Below are 16,926 nucleotides of genomic sequence, written 5' to 3' on the forward strand. Positions count from 1 at the left end.
AAAACGAGAAGAATAAGTTTAATTCAAAAAGCATTTTATGAACGATCTCTTAATGAGAGATTCTGATATGAACTATCATTGGGAATGTTGAGTTCCTGATACAGGTGTACATCGTTATTGCTGACTTGTAATGGCGGTGATATTTCGGCACTAGTAACATAGTCAGACGAACGCATCTCTTGTTTCCTGTTATAGAGTAGCCTAAAATATAGTAGAATTGATATGAATTATAAAGACTTTATGGACTCATGCAGAATATCCATAACCCACAACCATATTTACCTCAATAATATAACAATGACAACGACCAGGCTAAAGTTGATGACCAGTGAGATAGACAAGGCTGCGATGTATGCATCCGGGGTACTATACTCATCATTACTGACAATAGGTGCCTCTGAAAGTAAACAATATTTAAGTTTTAAATTTAGTATTGCTTCTGATCACTAGAACATATGAAAGATTACAGTTTGTGATAGACAGACATACTTTCCTTAACAATTCAGATTCTAGACTTTTTGGGGAGAGAATTATTTGAAAATGTTTAATATTACTTTTTGTACAAATATGGGGTTCCTAACTCAAAGTAACCCACAATAGGTAAGAAAGATTTAATAGAGATCAGCAGGTCACTTCGCTGTTAATACACCTGTGAAACAGTACTGGTCGACTAGGTTCAGTTTCAGTTAGGTTCGAAAGATGAAAGGCTAAGATAACGAACAGTGATCTGAAAAGGTACATGTATAAACGATGATAAACTTCGGTATGAAATTAGAGTAACAGTTATCACTAAATATTGGTGATATCGCGAGTAAAACCGTTACTACAGTATACAAACCTTCCAAGGAAAACACGTCAAGTGGAATTTGATTTGGGGAAATGATATTCCAAGTTTAGTTTTTGTCTTTTTCAACGTAAAGGTTATTAAAGTTTAGAGAAATCGAATAATGTTTGAAATTCAGAGTTGTAAATACCTCTAGACGTTAATTATATTTTGAATAAAACAGAATGGATCTCTTGTGTATCGTGTTAGCCAAAACTGCCAACGGTATGGTTAATAAAAACATATGGTATATTGGAATTACTTATACGGGTACGTGTGCTAAAAATAGCCTATCCTGTCAATTAGATGAAAATTGTATTAAATAATGTACTGTTGGTACACCCGACTGTGTGTGAGTAATTTCACACGCTATTTCATTTGTATGGATTCAAGTGGTAAGTCGACGAGGTAAATATGTAACTTATATATTTGTATAATATGATTCTATTTTGAACATTTGCTTTTATTCCCATTGTGATTGCTAGTTCACGAAGGAGGGAGGCGGCTTAAAGCGTTATAGTTATTGCCGAAACGTTTAAAGCAGATAGTCTAAAAGTTGTAAGGCGTGATCCAGTCAGCATTGATGTCATGATTTGTGTTTCAAAAACATAGGTAATAAGACTTTACGAGAGCTTTAAACAAGCTTGATATTTGTCGTTTCAGTAGATAACACTGGCACACTGTTTTTCCCTATAATAGCTCTAAAACTTCATTGTGATTTCGAATTTGAAACATTTCGGTTTTTAGCATCACTGAAGACACATAATTTGTCGAAATGCACATCCGGTGCATCAAAATTGGTACCGTATAAGTTTTACATAGATGAGTTTTTTATAAATATGAGTTCAACACTTTCTTTCACTACAGTCAGGGGACTCCGCACACCCAGAGGAAAGTGCGCATTATCACATTTACCGAAGCAGTTCTGAGAACAATTCTTGGAGCAGTTTATTCCATATGTTCCTATGTCACATGCTTCAATACATAAAATTCAGATAGTTCTAGTTAATGAAAAGGGTGCGATACTACGTTATACGCATATTATTGATCCGTCATTGACAGGTTTTGTCTTCTATTTGTATTTCTGCGCTGGGTTATCAAACTTATGACAATGCCTGATTTGCCCACCATATATTGGAAAAAACACCAGTGTATGAAACAATTTGATATATTTCGCTAATGTTTAAACTAAGATCTAGAACTTTCTTTGATAGCGTAGTTGCGTTTGAGCAATATATAAATAAAAACATTGAAAACACGTACCGTGCATTACAAAAGTTATTTAGGATTTTTGATTTGTTTTGTCTGTTTTTATCATGTCCCTTCGATAATTCTTCACTCAAAGTTACGCTTCACAAACTGAGTTATTTAACATACTGAAGCCTGTTGCAACACGGAACCTCCATTTTAAAGTTTTCATCCGATAGACCCGCGGTGCACACTTCTAAATGCCGAATGTTTGGCGAAGGAACACTCAATACTTATTTCTACGACTAATGTTTGACATAACAAAAGCACGAGCGGGGTTCGAAACGACAATATCCCTGTCTCAAGGGGCAAATCCTTACCACTGAGTCAACAACGTAAATGATACATTGTTATACATGAATATGATTATGGATATATGCACTGTTCTTGGCATAGAAATTAGTATTCTAATATATATCATTATGTCTCATATTTCACGAAATATTGATATATTAAGTGGTACTAAAATCTATGATGATGAAAATAGCAGTAGAAATTCAATACTTCTGGCTGCAAAATTGGACATTGATAGCTTGAAGAATTACTATATTGATAAAGTTAACATGCAACTACAAAACATCCAATTCTTTAAACGTGCAAAATTACTATTCTATAGTAGAATTAAAAAGAACTATGAATTACAAGACTATTTGAAATTTCCAATTGTGAAGGTAATATGCTTTTAAAAAGTTAAGAATATCTGCCCACCCTTTAGAAATTGAAACTGGTATATATTCAAAACCATATATTCCAAACCGTTTCTCTCAGTTTTGTAAAACTTCTGTTGAATATGAGTTACATTCTTTATATGACTGCTTTATGTATAAAGACATAAGAAAGTAATATTACCCTTTGAACATCTACAATTCAAATGATGATATATCAAAGGGAAAACATTGTAAATTACTATGCAAACTTGTCAATGCAGTTCATGCTAGAAGGTTATGTGAATTTTTATATGAAAATTTTGACTTGTGCAGCAAACGTAAAGTGCTATGATTATACTAATGAAAGGCGAATATAACGAACATTGATCAATCTCATAACTCATATAAGCAATACAAAATCTATAGTCGGGCAAACACGGACCCCTGGACACACCAGAGGTGGAATAAGGTGACTAGGGGGGAGTGAGCATGTTATATGCAATACTAAATTACATACATGCATTTTACGTCACATGTACATGTCAAATATATATACCTGTATTTACATATATGAACTGTAAGTATTTAGTTTAGCTTCATTATATATCTCATATTCAGATATTATGAGCTCCGTTTACTTGATCAAGATATAGGGTTCACGGTGAATGTGACTGGTCGACAGGGGATCCTTACTCCTCCTAGGCACCTGATCCCACCTCTGGTGTGTCCAGGGGTCCGTGTTTGCCCAACTATCTATTTTGTATTGCTTGTAGGAGTTATGAGATTGATCGATGTTCATTATATTCACCTTTCATGAGCAATACAAAATATGCCAACAAGTTTGGCGAATCAATAAATTGAATTAAAATTATTCAGGTAGGGGCCAATTCCGTTCACTTTGACTTATTTTAAGACGCATTGTTTCGTATTTAGCCAGTCTCATAACTCAGTCGATTATGGATGGGAGGTCCTTGGTGCTTGTGATCAGGATTAAATATATTTCGAACTCTATATATGTGTGAAACTCCATTACAAAGTTGTATATAGCTGTACGCCCATAATAAGTGTAAAATTACTATTCTTAAACGACTACATACGCTTGTTGCAGAAACTTCCTAAGTATCCGGATGTACAGCCCTCCAGACAAGATCCAGAGATTGAATTACATGTCATATTTCTGCAATGACTGCTGCAGTGATTTCCACAATCTTTGCCATAGCTTCCCATGGAGCATTCTAGAATAGCATTAAGGGGAAACAATTTCAAATTAAAAATATCTCCCTCAAGCTTTTCCTACATAACAATAAACATTTATGTCAAACGTAGTTCCCCGGTATATCCTGGATTACAGCCATCGTCACATATCTCTGTTGTCCTGTTACAGGGGCGGTAGCTCCGACACTGTCCTCTACAGTTATACACACAATCAGGGCCGTATGATTCTGCAGGACACTCTGGTAAAGTAGAATTTTATCGGAATATTTACAGCCATTCCCCGGCATTGGTGACGTCTCCATATGAGTGAAATATTATCTAGAGGGACGTCAAACAATATTCAATCAATCAATGAATCTATGGTTTGACGGGACGTCGGGACCGCGAACGGAACCCGGGCTCAACATTAGGTATTTTAATGTAGAATAACGTAATTCAGATAAATCCAAGAGGAGTTACTTCCCCTTTTCAAACGTTCAGCGGTGAAAGTTGTACAATTTTGCATATGGACACTTACAAAATAGTATCGTACGTTTTTGTATATATCTGGTATATTTAGCATAACTAGTGATTTACAATCCCAGCTCCACTAAAGCTATAACACTACAGAAAACGACTTTGACTCGAAAATGAGGATATTTCATCTGATGTACTGATATAGAATCTTTTTTTTTTTTTACTCTCAATGACATATTAAATGTAACAGTCATGAAGTTAATGCCAACATTTACTATTGTAACGTGTAATGTGGGTTCAAACCACGGATAATAATTTTTCTTAAACGTTTCCTACGTTTCTAAATGATTGCATTAACCTATAGTTCTAAACAATGATAATAAATCAATTTGAATCAAACACTGTGATTATTTCCTTATTGATTTATTATATGATTTTCCTCTAACTATTCCTTGCCTAGTTTAATCATTCGTGTTTCAGCCTCTGGTCTGAAACCACTGTTTCAGACGCTGTTTCAAACTACAAGTTTAAATTCTTTTATTTATTTGAGAATTTGCTCCCGGGCTATCTTCTGAAGGAATAATGTCTCAAATGGTCCACCCGCAGTAATTTGAGGTCCCGCATACGATACAATAAACCTTACCTAAATTCTGGATGTGGGATACGATCTTCTCTCTTCTCCGTCTACCAGCAAACTAACTTAGATGCGCAGAAGCGCCTTCTATTTATACCTCCGCTCAATTCTGCTGACTCATATACTAGTCTCCAAAACGTTTGAGACAATGTACAACACACAAGGAATAGCTAACCATTGACAAGGCTCTGATTGACCCTGATTGCCTCATTTACATAATCAAAGGAATTTTCATTACATTACCCACGCCTCCGAAATATATGCTACTCTGCATATTGAACAAAGAAACATTTTTTTTAAAAAGTTTCATGCATCGTTAATAGGACTCATAGTCCTCTAACCACTTTGGTGGACCACATTTTCGTCTTGGTTTGGTAGACTTACCAAGTTCATCGACACTCTCAACAATTCTATCAGGTTCTTGCTCTATTTCATCTGCTTCAATGTCACTGTCTAACAACTCGGTTATCATACCGGAATCTTCCCCTCGGAGGATTTGGTCCCTCTTTTTTCGCATTCGATCGCAATGTATTATCTGCCTTTCACCTTTTCTTCCACAGTTAACAGTATAGGGCACTTCTGACCACTTTTCAAGGACTTCGAAAGGCCCACACCAAAACGAAGTGAGCTTCGGAGAACAACCTATTTTCTTTTGTGGAAAGTAAATAAAAACTTGATCACCTGGTTTAAATTTCTCCCAGGACATCTTCATATCATGATATTTTTTCTGTCTACTCATGGCAGCATCTGTGTAATTGCGAACAAAACTGTGGGCTCTCTCTATCCTTTCTTTAAGAATCCAAGCCCATTCATTTGGACTCCTACCTTTAAGAGGCTCTGGCATCTCATACTGCAAATCTAATGGCAAAGATGTTTCTCTTCCAAGCATTAACATGTTCGGCGTGAAACCTGTCGACTCATGCTCTGTAGACCTATATGTCATCATGATATAGGGAATATGAGTGTCCAATCTTTTTGATTCTCCTGTACATATGCGCTTAGCATACATGTTAAGGTTTGGTTAAATCTCTCTACCATCCCATCAGACTGGGGATGGTAGGCCGTGGTCCTTGTTTTCTAAATGTTCAAAAGTTTACACACTTCACGGAAAAGCTCACATTAAAATTGTCTGCCTTGGTCAGAATGTATTATCTTAGGCGTTCCAAGTCTTACAATAAATTCAACTTAGCCACGGTCTTAGCCTCCATATTTGGCATAGGAAAAGCCTCCGTCCACTTAGTGAAGTAGTCTGAGACCACTAAAATATATCTATTGCTATTTTCCGTAATTGGTAGTTCGCCCAGAATATCAGCCGCTATGTGTTCCAACAGCATCCCTGATGGAACAATCTGCATCGGCGCTATCTTTTTCTTATTTGGGTTCTTTCGCTTCGTACAAATGTCACAGCCTGTGACATATTGTCTTACATCTTGATGTAAGCCAGGCCAGTAGAACCTTTGTCTCACTCGCGCCAAAGTTTTATGTACTCCTAGATGTCCTGAGGTTCTGTCATCATGGCATTGTCTTAAAATTGTTCTTCTGTTAGAGAGAGGAATAACTTGCTGGAGTATTTCGTTATTTGTTTCCAACACTGTCCATCGTCTGCATACAATTCCGTTTGTCAATTTCAGTCTCTTCCATTGACTCCATAGTGATCTAAGAAAATATCCTGTACTTCTTATATCTTCAAACGATGGTCTCTCATTTGTTTCTAGCCAAGACTTGACCAAAGCTATGTCTTTATCTGCTTCTTGACGTTCTTGTATCGACATGGTGTCTGTATCCTTTTCTTCAAAGACTGATCTAAGTTGCCCTTTGCTTATCAGGCTTTTGCCATTGCAGTTGTCATAACCACATTGTCTACATGGGATGCGGCTCAAAGCGTCTGCATTGGTGTGCATTTTCCCTGGTCTATGTTGAATTTGGAATTCATATGTAGAAAGTGTTTCTATCCATCTTGCAAGCTGGCCTTCAGAATCTCTCTTTTTCAATAATCATCGTAATGAACTGTGATCTGTTCTGATTAAGAATGGCTTCCCATACAAATAATGTCGGAAAATACTTCACAAAATGGACGATGGCCAGCAGTTCTTTACGTGTGACACAATACTTTCGTTCCGTTTTGCTTAAACAGCGACTTGCATAGCAAATTACTTTTTCTTCCCCGTCTTGTAATTGTGACAACACGACGCCCATGGCAATATCGCTGGCATCAGTGTCTAATATAAATGGTATTGTGAAGTCCGGGTGTGCCAGAATGGGTGCACTGATTAATCTATTTCGCAAAGTATCAAATGACTCCTGACAATCGCCAGACCAGATGGATTTCATTCCCTTTTGTGTTAACACATGTAATGGTTTCGCCAAAACTGCAAAGTTTGGTACGAATTTACGGTAATAGCTACAAAATTCAATGAAAGATCTTAGCTCTGTTACATTACAAGGTTGCGGCCATTTCTTGATAACCTAAGTCTTCTTTGGATCTGTGGAAATGCCTTCTTCAGACACAACATGTCCCAAGTAGTCAACACTACGTGAAAATAGGGTGCACTTTTTCGCTTTCAATTTTAGTTCAGCTTTTGCAAGTTTGTCGAAGACCTTGGACAAATTAGTTTTCATTTCATTAAAGGTTCTGGCATATACAATGATATCATCTAAATAGATAAGACAAATGTCCCACTGCAAATCCTGTAGAGTTAAATCCATTAACCTCTCGAACGTAGCTGGGGCATTACATAGCCCAAAGGGCATGACATTGGATTGATATAGTCCATTTAGAGTTACGAATGCTGTTTTGGCTTTGTCTTTTGAGTCCACTTCAATCTGCCAATAACCAGAGTGTAAATCGAGGGTTGAAAACCATTTGCAGCCAGCCAGTTGGTCCAGGGTCTCATCATTGCGTGGAATTGGATATGCGTCTTTCTCAGTTATTGCATTCAATCGCCTATAGTCCACACAAAACCGTGTAGACCCATCCTTTTTTTCACCAATACTACTCTAGAAGACCAAGGGCTATTTGAAGGTTATATAACCTTGTTCTTAATCATTTCCTTCACGTGCTTTTCTACTTCTGGATTCATGTGTTCTGGGAGTCGTCTTGGAACGTCCTTGATTGGTTTGTGATCCCCGGTGTCGATGCTATGTTTAGCAAGTCCTGTTCTTCCCATGTCACTATCAGACTTTGTAAAGAGTTGAGCATATTTCGACAGAAGAGTTTTAACTGCATTTGCCTCTGTCTTACTCATCTTCAGGCAAGTCCTCATATACAGCTCATTTAAGTGCTCAGGCAATTTGTCATCAGCAGTTGTAGGTTTGTAATCATCTTCTATTATACACTCTATGGGTGATAGTTGTCCAACTGTTGTTCCTGTGTGAATTATTACATTGTCGCCAGATGGATTAAAAAGTCTTACTGGGACGGTAGGGCTACCTCTCACTACTGTCCTTCCAATCAATCCTCTGTCAGAACTCAAAAACGTTTCTGCAGGCTCCACCACTCCAACATATAAATGCATCTCATTGTTGTCTGGAACTATAACTTTTCCTGTTGTGACAATTTCCATCTTTGATGGTATCGACACCGTTTCTAGTGCCACAATTCTAAAATACCCTATTCTTCCCTCAAATTCTAGAGAGTGAGTTTCATCTCCTAACTGCAGCGTTCTTTCATGTAAATCAATTATGCCTTTGTTAGCTTTTAAACAGTCAAGGCCCAGAACAGCATCAACAGTCATGTCAGCCCAGTATTGTCTGATACAATATTTTCTTGCCAAACTTGCATTTCACGAGTGTCTTTCCGTATATTTGAAGAGGCGTTCCCGACGCTGATAATATACTCTGATTCGTTTCAGCCAATTCCAGGTTACACTTTTTATTTATCTCTTCAAACTTCTTTCGAGATACCAGTGTAACTGTAGCCCCTGTATCAACCAATGCCAGGACAGGAATATCATTTATGTTTCCTCTAATATACATTCCTGGCTCATTAGCATTTCTTTGAACTCCAATGCTTCCTTGATGCTCATGTCTAGGTTTTCTCCCACTATGAGTGGTCTTTTTGAAATGTCCAGAACTGTCGGGCTTGCCTTTGCCAGTCTTGTCAATTTTGCTTGTATTTGGGTGTGGAAACTTCTGATCAACTATTCTGTTTGACTGAGCAAGTCTGCAGTCTCTCTTTAAATTACCAGGTTTGCCACAATTGTAACACTTCTTTGGAATCCCTACTTTAGAACCCTTCTCGAACACCCTTGGCACATTATCGGTTTTAGAAGTTATCTTTTCATATTTTATATCATTTACTTCTTTCTGCAACCTGACCAGTATCTCCTTCATAGAGCTAACTGTTTCTTCTAAACTTTCACGCTTAGTTTCACGTTTATTATCATCTCCAATATCTCGAAGAAAACCAGTTTTTTCATACTTTTTGCGTTCCGCTCCTACAAAAGCGTCAAGCTCAATTGCATGCTGGATAGCATCGTTGAGGTCCTGTGGTCTAGATTGTTTTATCCTCAGACGTATATCTGCGCTTGTGAGAGCATCAATAAAATACTCTTTAGCAAGCGTCTCACAAACATCTACTGGAGCAGTAGGATAGGCTAGGCGTGTTAATCGTCTGACATCTTGTCCAACCTGTGGTATGGTTTCGTTAGCCCTTTGTCTTCTCTCTCTTAGCTGAGCTCTATATAATTCTGTTTGGTTAGCTGGAGAAAATATCTCTTCTAGGGCTTTTGAGAGTTCCTTGAAATTCATTTGCAGTGTTTCAGTTAGGTTCCCAAGCACTCCCTGAGCCTGGCCTCTGGGGGAAACAGCAAGGTACATTCCCTTTTCAGCCTCAGACCAATGGTTCAAACAGGCACAAGCATTAAAATGTGATTTATAATCTAACCACGATGTTGAACCATCATATGTTGCTGGTTTAAGCTTATCAGACTTATCTGTATTTTCTTGAGCACCTTCATTATTTAGTACTTGTAACATGTCCTTTCTTCTACGTGTTGTAACATTTCTTGGCATATTGTCTGGCGTTTCTAGATACATCGGTGTTGTTTCCGACCGAGACCTGTCTTTGCTTTTATAAAGTACATACGAGTCTTCTGTCTAAGCATCAAGCTTAGTTTTAGGTCTTGCTCCTTTTGCCTCATAGTTTTCCTCTGCATTATGTTCTATATTACGCCCAGACTCTCCAATGCCCGAGTCTCTTACAGTACCAGGTGTTGACTGTGCCATATTTTCCTTAATTCGCATGCTTTCATTAGAAAGTTCCTTAATTTTCTCTTCTAGAAGACTTATTTCTTCGTCAATATTGTCCATGGATTTCTATAATCTAAATCTTACAAAGTTTCTAAACGTCTTGTTTCATACAGTGAAAGTAAATGTAATCTTTTAAGTAGAACTACAATAGTTCGGATGTTACACTACTATTCAAACAAAAACAGATTATGATTTTACGAATGGGTTGATGTAGATTATCCCACCGCTGCCACCAAAATTTTGTAACGTGTAATGTGGGTTCAAACCACGGATAATACTTTTTCTTAAACGTTTCCTACGTTTCTAAATGATTGCATTAAACTATAGTTCTAAACAATGATAATAAATCAATTTGAATCAAACACTGTGATTATTTCCTTATTGATTTATTATATGATTTTCCTCTAACTATTCCTTGCCTAGTTTAATCACTCGTGTTTCAGCCTCTGGTCTGAAACCACTGTTTCAGGCGCTGTTTCAAACTACAAGTTTAAACCCTTTTATTTATTTGAGCATTTTCTCCCGGGCTATCTTCTGAAGGAATAATGTCTCAAATGGTCCACCCGCAGTAATTTGAGGTCCCGCATACGATACAATAAACCTTACCTAAATTCTAGATGTGGGATACGATCTTCTCTCTTCTCCGTCTACCAGCAAACTAACTTAGATGCGCAGAAGCGCCTTCTATTTATACCTCCGCTCAATTCTGCTGACTCATATACTAGTCTCCAAAACGTTTGAGACAATGTACAATACACAAGGAATAGCTAATCATTGACAAGGCTTTGATTGACCCTGATTGCCTCATTTACATAATCAAAGGAATTTTCATTACACTATAATTTATTCAATAATGTACATTAAAGTTGGATAGTATGTTACGATTCTGTAACTTTTATATAAATAAATAGTATGATATTTGCCATGCATTTAATATAGTACATACATGATATTGTTACCAGATATCATATTTTCATTTCATATTCATCATTGGGATTTTCTTTACACTGCGTATATGAAATCGCTACATTAACCAAGTGTAGTGCGAATTTACTCTGTTATACATACGCCGCGAAGTATAAAGGAAACAAACTATTGTTATAGAACATATGTTTGACAATCCATTAGCTTACCTCACAATATACTTAAAGTATATGTAGCTTTAGTCATAGTTTGTTTGATGATTATTATTGTAATCAATTATCTTAAATTATGGCGCGATATTTACGCCGGATACGATATTCCGTATTCATCGGGCGTTTTCCGAATTATCGGAACTACTTCCTGTTAAATGTTCTTGAAGTATGGCACCAAATACGATTATGTATGACGTCATCTGACAGCTGGGTGACGTACACAAAGTAAATAAATACGGAGACTTAGGAAATTTTGGGCAGACGTGTTGTCTCAGCACTTCAAAAGGAAGCAGCTTTCCACTTCAGATCATAGTATGGCGCTCCGAGAGATAGGAGTCGAGAAATACCGTTGGGTAAATGTCACTTTATACTTTGAAAGTTAATGGTGAACATATACATATTGTATGTTTACCAATACCCATGAGTGGGATATTTCAAGTTATGCTGATTGCATAACTTTATTGACATTCAATTTCAAGTATACCTGTTGTCCGTTATGAATTTGAATCAACACTTTTATAGTTGTTTTTAAACTTTGGTCGTCAGCATTTTATGCCCGATTTACTTCAACATAATGTTTCAAGAATATGTTTCAACACTTATCTTATAATCGGTCATTATCTTAGGGGGTTGGGGGACATTTTTATTACAAGTAATCCACGTAAGGCATTCCAGGAGGATCCAGTGCTGCAACTTGTTTTCATTATATGCATATTTGTATGCTAAATAAATTATATCATTTCATAATTCATTCTGTTGTTTTCATTCAACATAGAGTAATAGGAGACCCACATATTCTGTTTACTTAAGAAAAACTTAAGAACGCGACAATAGAATAGAATTTTTAATTCGATTGACAGAATTTGGAATGGTTTAATTACCTTATGGAACTTTGATATACTTCAAAGAATACAATCTTGATAATTTGGTAAAAAACGATTGCATGAAGTAATTGTACACAACATTTACGTCTACAAATTGAAGTGGTACATGTAACTTGACGAAATTATTGTAAATAGAACTATTCTACTTTGATCGATACACACATTGTGATTCTTAGTACCTGAGGGGAAAAATGAAATGTCGTGTAGGACGTGTGATGACAAACTCCAAAGATCTTGAGGCTTGACCCAGGAAGTCGTTGCTCTCATCATTGACTTTCCGACCATGACTTGCAAACGTAATATTTAGCTAGAGATTGTTTTTTATGAAAAACAAATGTTTCCCCTGCTCCCAAATTGGAAGTGCTCCATATAGGAAAAGTGTTCATAAACTATTTTACCACCCACCCCTCATATCCACCAGAACTTTAAGGATAACAAATGGACCCCTCCCTCCTGTTCCGATAATTGTACAAACTTTGAAGTTAATCGGATAAGCAATATAGGAGAAGTGATCACAAGCTATTTTAACAGTATCCATCCCTCTTAGATCTGCTATAACTTTTAGAAAAATAATTGGATCCTCCTGTCGCGACAATATGCACATCTACAAATGGCAATGAAGCATTGTACAAAGTTTCAAGTCTATACGAATAGCTATATAGGAGGAGAAGCGTTCACAAGATTTTGTGACAGACAGACGGACGGGTGGATGAAAAGTACAAAAACAATATGTTTCCTCCTGAAAGAGGGGCGACAAAACAATATGTCTCCCCTTGAGAGAGGGGAGATATAATCCTACAGAGATAGAGCATTTTCAAAAATAGAATATTCGTTGGAAAATATAAATTAGACACTTACTTTCATTACAGGTAGGGGACCCTGTCCACCCAGAGGAACAAGTGCAGGATCCGTCAACAGAATCACAAAAGCCGACGCAGTTCTGAGAACAATTCTGGGCGCAGTTGAGTCCATATGTTCCTTCGTCACATGCTTAAATACATACACAATGTACATATTCGCAATTAATGAGAAATGAACAATAAGTGGCACTATGCTTTATAAGCTACATACGTTTGTTGCAGAAACTTCCCACGTACCCGGGAATACAGCCCTCCAAACAAGATCCATTGATTGGATTACATGTCATATATCTGCAATGACTGCTGCAGTGATTTCCACAACCTTTGCCGTACGTTTTTACTGAGCATTCTAAAAGAACATTAGAGGGAAGCAATATAAGATTATTTATTTGTGATTCGAGCTTTTCCTGCAAGATGAAAAAGTGCATTTTGGACATCGAACAGCAATCAATCCCATAAATTCTATAAAGAGCACTACACTGAGAACAGGGCAAACACAGACCCATGGAAACACCAGAGGTGAGATCAGATACCAAGGAGTAGTACGCATACCCTGTTGACCGATCACACCCGTCGTGGACCCTATATCGTATTCAAGTAAACGGAGTAATCCGTAGTCAAAATTAGTACAAAATGAACAGGCTAACAATCGGTATGAAAAACGTCCGACTGCATTCAATATACATGTATGATGATGTATGTCATACGTAGATAAAGCGCACATATATTCTAAAAATTGATATTATTATAGAAAAGATTTTTGGAAAAATATGTTTGTACTTTAATTATCACTTGTGTCCTAATTTGGTTATCATTTGAAATACCGAAGCTGGAAAAGCATTATTTGATATTTAAAAGCTATATGATGCAAAGAATATTAGTAAGAAACGTCATATCTAAAATTACTCTGTTCGCAGTTGGGAGTCCTCCATCCCGGTTTACATCCGTATACACAGCTGCCTGTGATGTGGTCACATGACTGATTGACACAGTTCTCGTTACATAGTACAGAGCAGTTTTCTCCATACCAGCCATCAATGCAAACTAAAAGAAGAGAAATGGACAATGACAAATATCTCAAAAAATCAAAATTTACTATGGTAGCTAGGAATATTTTGCCAATGATTTATTTTAGCTAATACCCCCAAAGGGTCAATCCAATGCTACGTGAAATTACGTATTGCTTTATACTACTAATAATCAGTATTTTCCAAATAAAAAAACCGGAGCAAAATCGTTTTTCAATCCATCCTGGCAAAAATGGAAGTAGGCAAATATTTCCATGGATATCATATCTAGTTTTCTTTGATAATACTTGATGAATAACATGTACTTTCAATAAAATCAAAATAAACCTCCATAACACAGCTCATAAACTGTTACATAGCATGTCATATTTCATATTGCCATGAAGCCGATACTATTCCTAAAACCTTTTAAAGAAAAAATATTGACAGGTTTGACAAATCCCTTCATTCAAGAACACCATACCATTAAGAATAATAATGTAGATTGAAAAATTGTGATGAAAGTTCAAAATGAAGAGTGATCGTTTTTGAGGAAAAATATTTACAGGTGTAAAGAGTTTTTAAATACTTTTAAATTTAAAAAAAAAACAACATTTGATCGCATTTGAAAAGTTCCTTTTTCAAATTTTGTGAGCTCCCTTAAACCGGCGATTTCAATATTTTATTTCCAACCATCGATAAGAAATCAATATTTATACCATAACAAATATTCATTTAGACGGTATGATACAATTACTTTTATCGCCAGAAATGCCTTCAATTATTATTATGATTCTTAATCAAAATTGTTTTTGCATACATTTACACATATCATTAATGCGAAACCTAAACAAGAGGCCCATGGGGCACATACCTCACCTGAGTTACCTTGCCTCATATTTAAAGATTTTTTCTATATATTTGCATGTAAAACTTTGATCCCCTATTGTGGCCCCATCATACCTCCGGGGGCCATGATTTTAATAAACTGGAATCTGATTTATGTCAGGAAGCTTTCATATAGATTTTAGCTTTTCTGGCCCAGTGGTTCTTGAGAGGAAGATTTTCAAATGACCTCACCCTATGTTTGGCATTTTTGTGATTATTTCCCCTTTGAAAGGGGCATGACCTTTCATTTGAACAAACTTGAAAACCCTTCTCCTAAGGATGCTTTTGGCCAAGTTTTGGTTGATATTGGTCCAGTGGTTCTGGAGAGGAAGTCGAAAATGTAAAAACGACAGACAACAGACGATCAGAAAAGCTCACTTGAACTTTCAGCTCAGGTGAGCTAAAAATGCTGTGTAGAAGTATTCAATGTTGTTTATTTTCTCATTTTTTTTAAAGAAACAAGATGTGTTTGTGAAACACAAATGCCCCCGATAATGACCAATTCCGAAGATGGCCAAGGTCACGAGGAGAAATATATTGATACCAGTAGAAAGATCTTGTCACAACAAATGCTCATGTGCAATATGAAAGTTCTAATATTTGCCATTTAGAAGTTAAGACCAATGTAAAAAAATAAATAAAAGTAGGTCAAATGTCAAGGTCAAAAGGTTAAGTACCAACGGAGAGGTATTGTCATAAGGAATACCCATAAGAAATATCAAAGCTCTAGCACTTATTGTTCAAAAGTTATTAACAAGGTTAAAGTTTTAAAAAAGTAAATCAAACTCCAAGGTCACAGGGTAAAAAATGTTGGTACCCACGGAAAGATTTTGTCATAAGGAATACTCATGTGAAATATCAAAGCTCTAGCACTTACTGTTTAAAGGTTATTAGCAAGGTTAAAGTTTCAGACAGAATGACAGAATTACAGAATGACAGAATTACAGAATGACAGACAGGACAAAAAGAATATTTCCCCCGATCTTCGATCTCGGGGGCATAAAAACATTGAACACTTGCATAGTATGCAAAATATCTCTTGAGCACAACAAAAGACAACGCTTGTAAAACGAGAATTGGTTTAAAAGTTATATGTCAGATCCATAGATATTAAGGAGAAAAAAAAAGTATTTGAATTTGCATGATAGCTTTGATATTTTTTTAAACAACCATAGAGATGCACAAAATTAAACTTGCTTCAGGCTTTGTCATTGACCTATAAAGTCAAGCTTAAGATGAATGACTAAGATAAAGTTTTGTCAGCAGGGTCATTCCATGGTATCTCAATCTTTCCTATGGAATGATAGTTACCTTTAGCGTGTATACTTGTTCTTGTAGATATAAAATGAAACATCGGATTCAACAATGGACCTACATTTTCCGATGATTGATTGTATATTGTTTAATGTCCCACTCAAGACTTTTTGCAGCGCTTACGACCATTGAGCAGGGAGGGATCTTTATTGTGTCACACCAGCTGTGGCACGGAGCCTCTGGTTTTGCAGTCTAATCCGAAGGACCGCACCATTCAGTCGCCTCTTACGACAAGCTGGGGTACTGAGGACCTATTCTAATCCAGATTTACTTTGGGTAGGCCTAAACATTGCAATTTCCCGTATTTTGTCAATCTGTCTGAGATGAGCGACTTCAAAGTGGATCTCCAAAGTTGTCAGTGAATTACGCATTGCATGCATAACCTACACATATTTTTTGTCATGACAAACTTTACCTTCGATAAAATTTTACGCTCCATAGAACCGAGATTAAATATGGCTGCCTTCACAGCTAGACGCTTCGTTGTTGTTGCTAAGTGAATCATTGAACGGCTCATTTGACTTGTATTTTCCGAATTTATATACATTTTGATAATCGAAGGTT

At 36.6% G+C, this 16,926-nt stretch overlaps 2 protein-coding genes across 3 annotated transcripts in view; both read right to left on the reverse strand.

Annotated features, from left to right (window-relative positions):
* LOC130054345 (uncharacterized) lies at window positions 1–13,361 on the reverse strand. Of its 2 annotated transcripts, XM_056163890.1 has the most exons (4): window positions 13,152–13,361; window positions 3,816–3,953; window positions 283–397; window positions 1–201 (listed from the first exon to the last, which is right to left on the reverse strand). In XM_056163890.1, exons 2-4 carry the CDS (start codon window positions 3,943–3,945, stop codon window positions 36–38), a joined length of 411 nt encoding a protein of 136 aa, XP_056019865.1. In that variant the 5' UTR covers window positions 3,946–3,953; window positions 13,152–13,361; the 3' UTR covers window positions 1–35. The 2 variants fall into 2 exon arrangements, with proteins under 2 accessions (XP_056019865.1, XP_056019866.1); XM_056163891.1 differs by lacking the exon at window positions 13,152–13,361 and having other exon boundaries at window positions 3,816–4,897.
* Window positions 10,121–16,926, reverse strand: part of LOC130053864 (multiple epidermal growth factor-like domains protein 11) — a 24,525-nt gene continuing 17,719 nt past the window's right edge. The window contains exons 8-12 of the mRNA XM_056161491.1: window positions 14,060–14,197; window positions 13,365–13,502; window positions 13,152–13,283; window positions 11,407–11,417; window positions 10,121–10,339 (exon numbers count right to left, since the gene is read on the reverse strand). Of these exons, the coding sequence (XP_056017466.1) occupies window positions 10,121–10,339; window positions 11,407–11,417; window positions 13,152–13,283; window positions 13,365–13,502; window positions 14,060–14,197 (638 nt within the window). The remainder of the gene's footprint in view (window positions 10,340–11,406; window positions 11,418–13,151; window positions 13,284–13,364; window positions 13,503–14,059; window positions 14,198–16,926) is intronic.

The sequence above is a fragment of the Ostrea edulis genome, chromosome 4, assembly GCF_947568905.1.
Source record: "Ostrea edulis chromosome 4, xbOstEdul1.1, whole genome shotgun sequence".
NCBI lineage: Eukaryota > Metazoa > Mollusca > Bivalvia > Ostreida > Ostreidae > Ostrea > Ostrea edulis.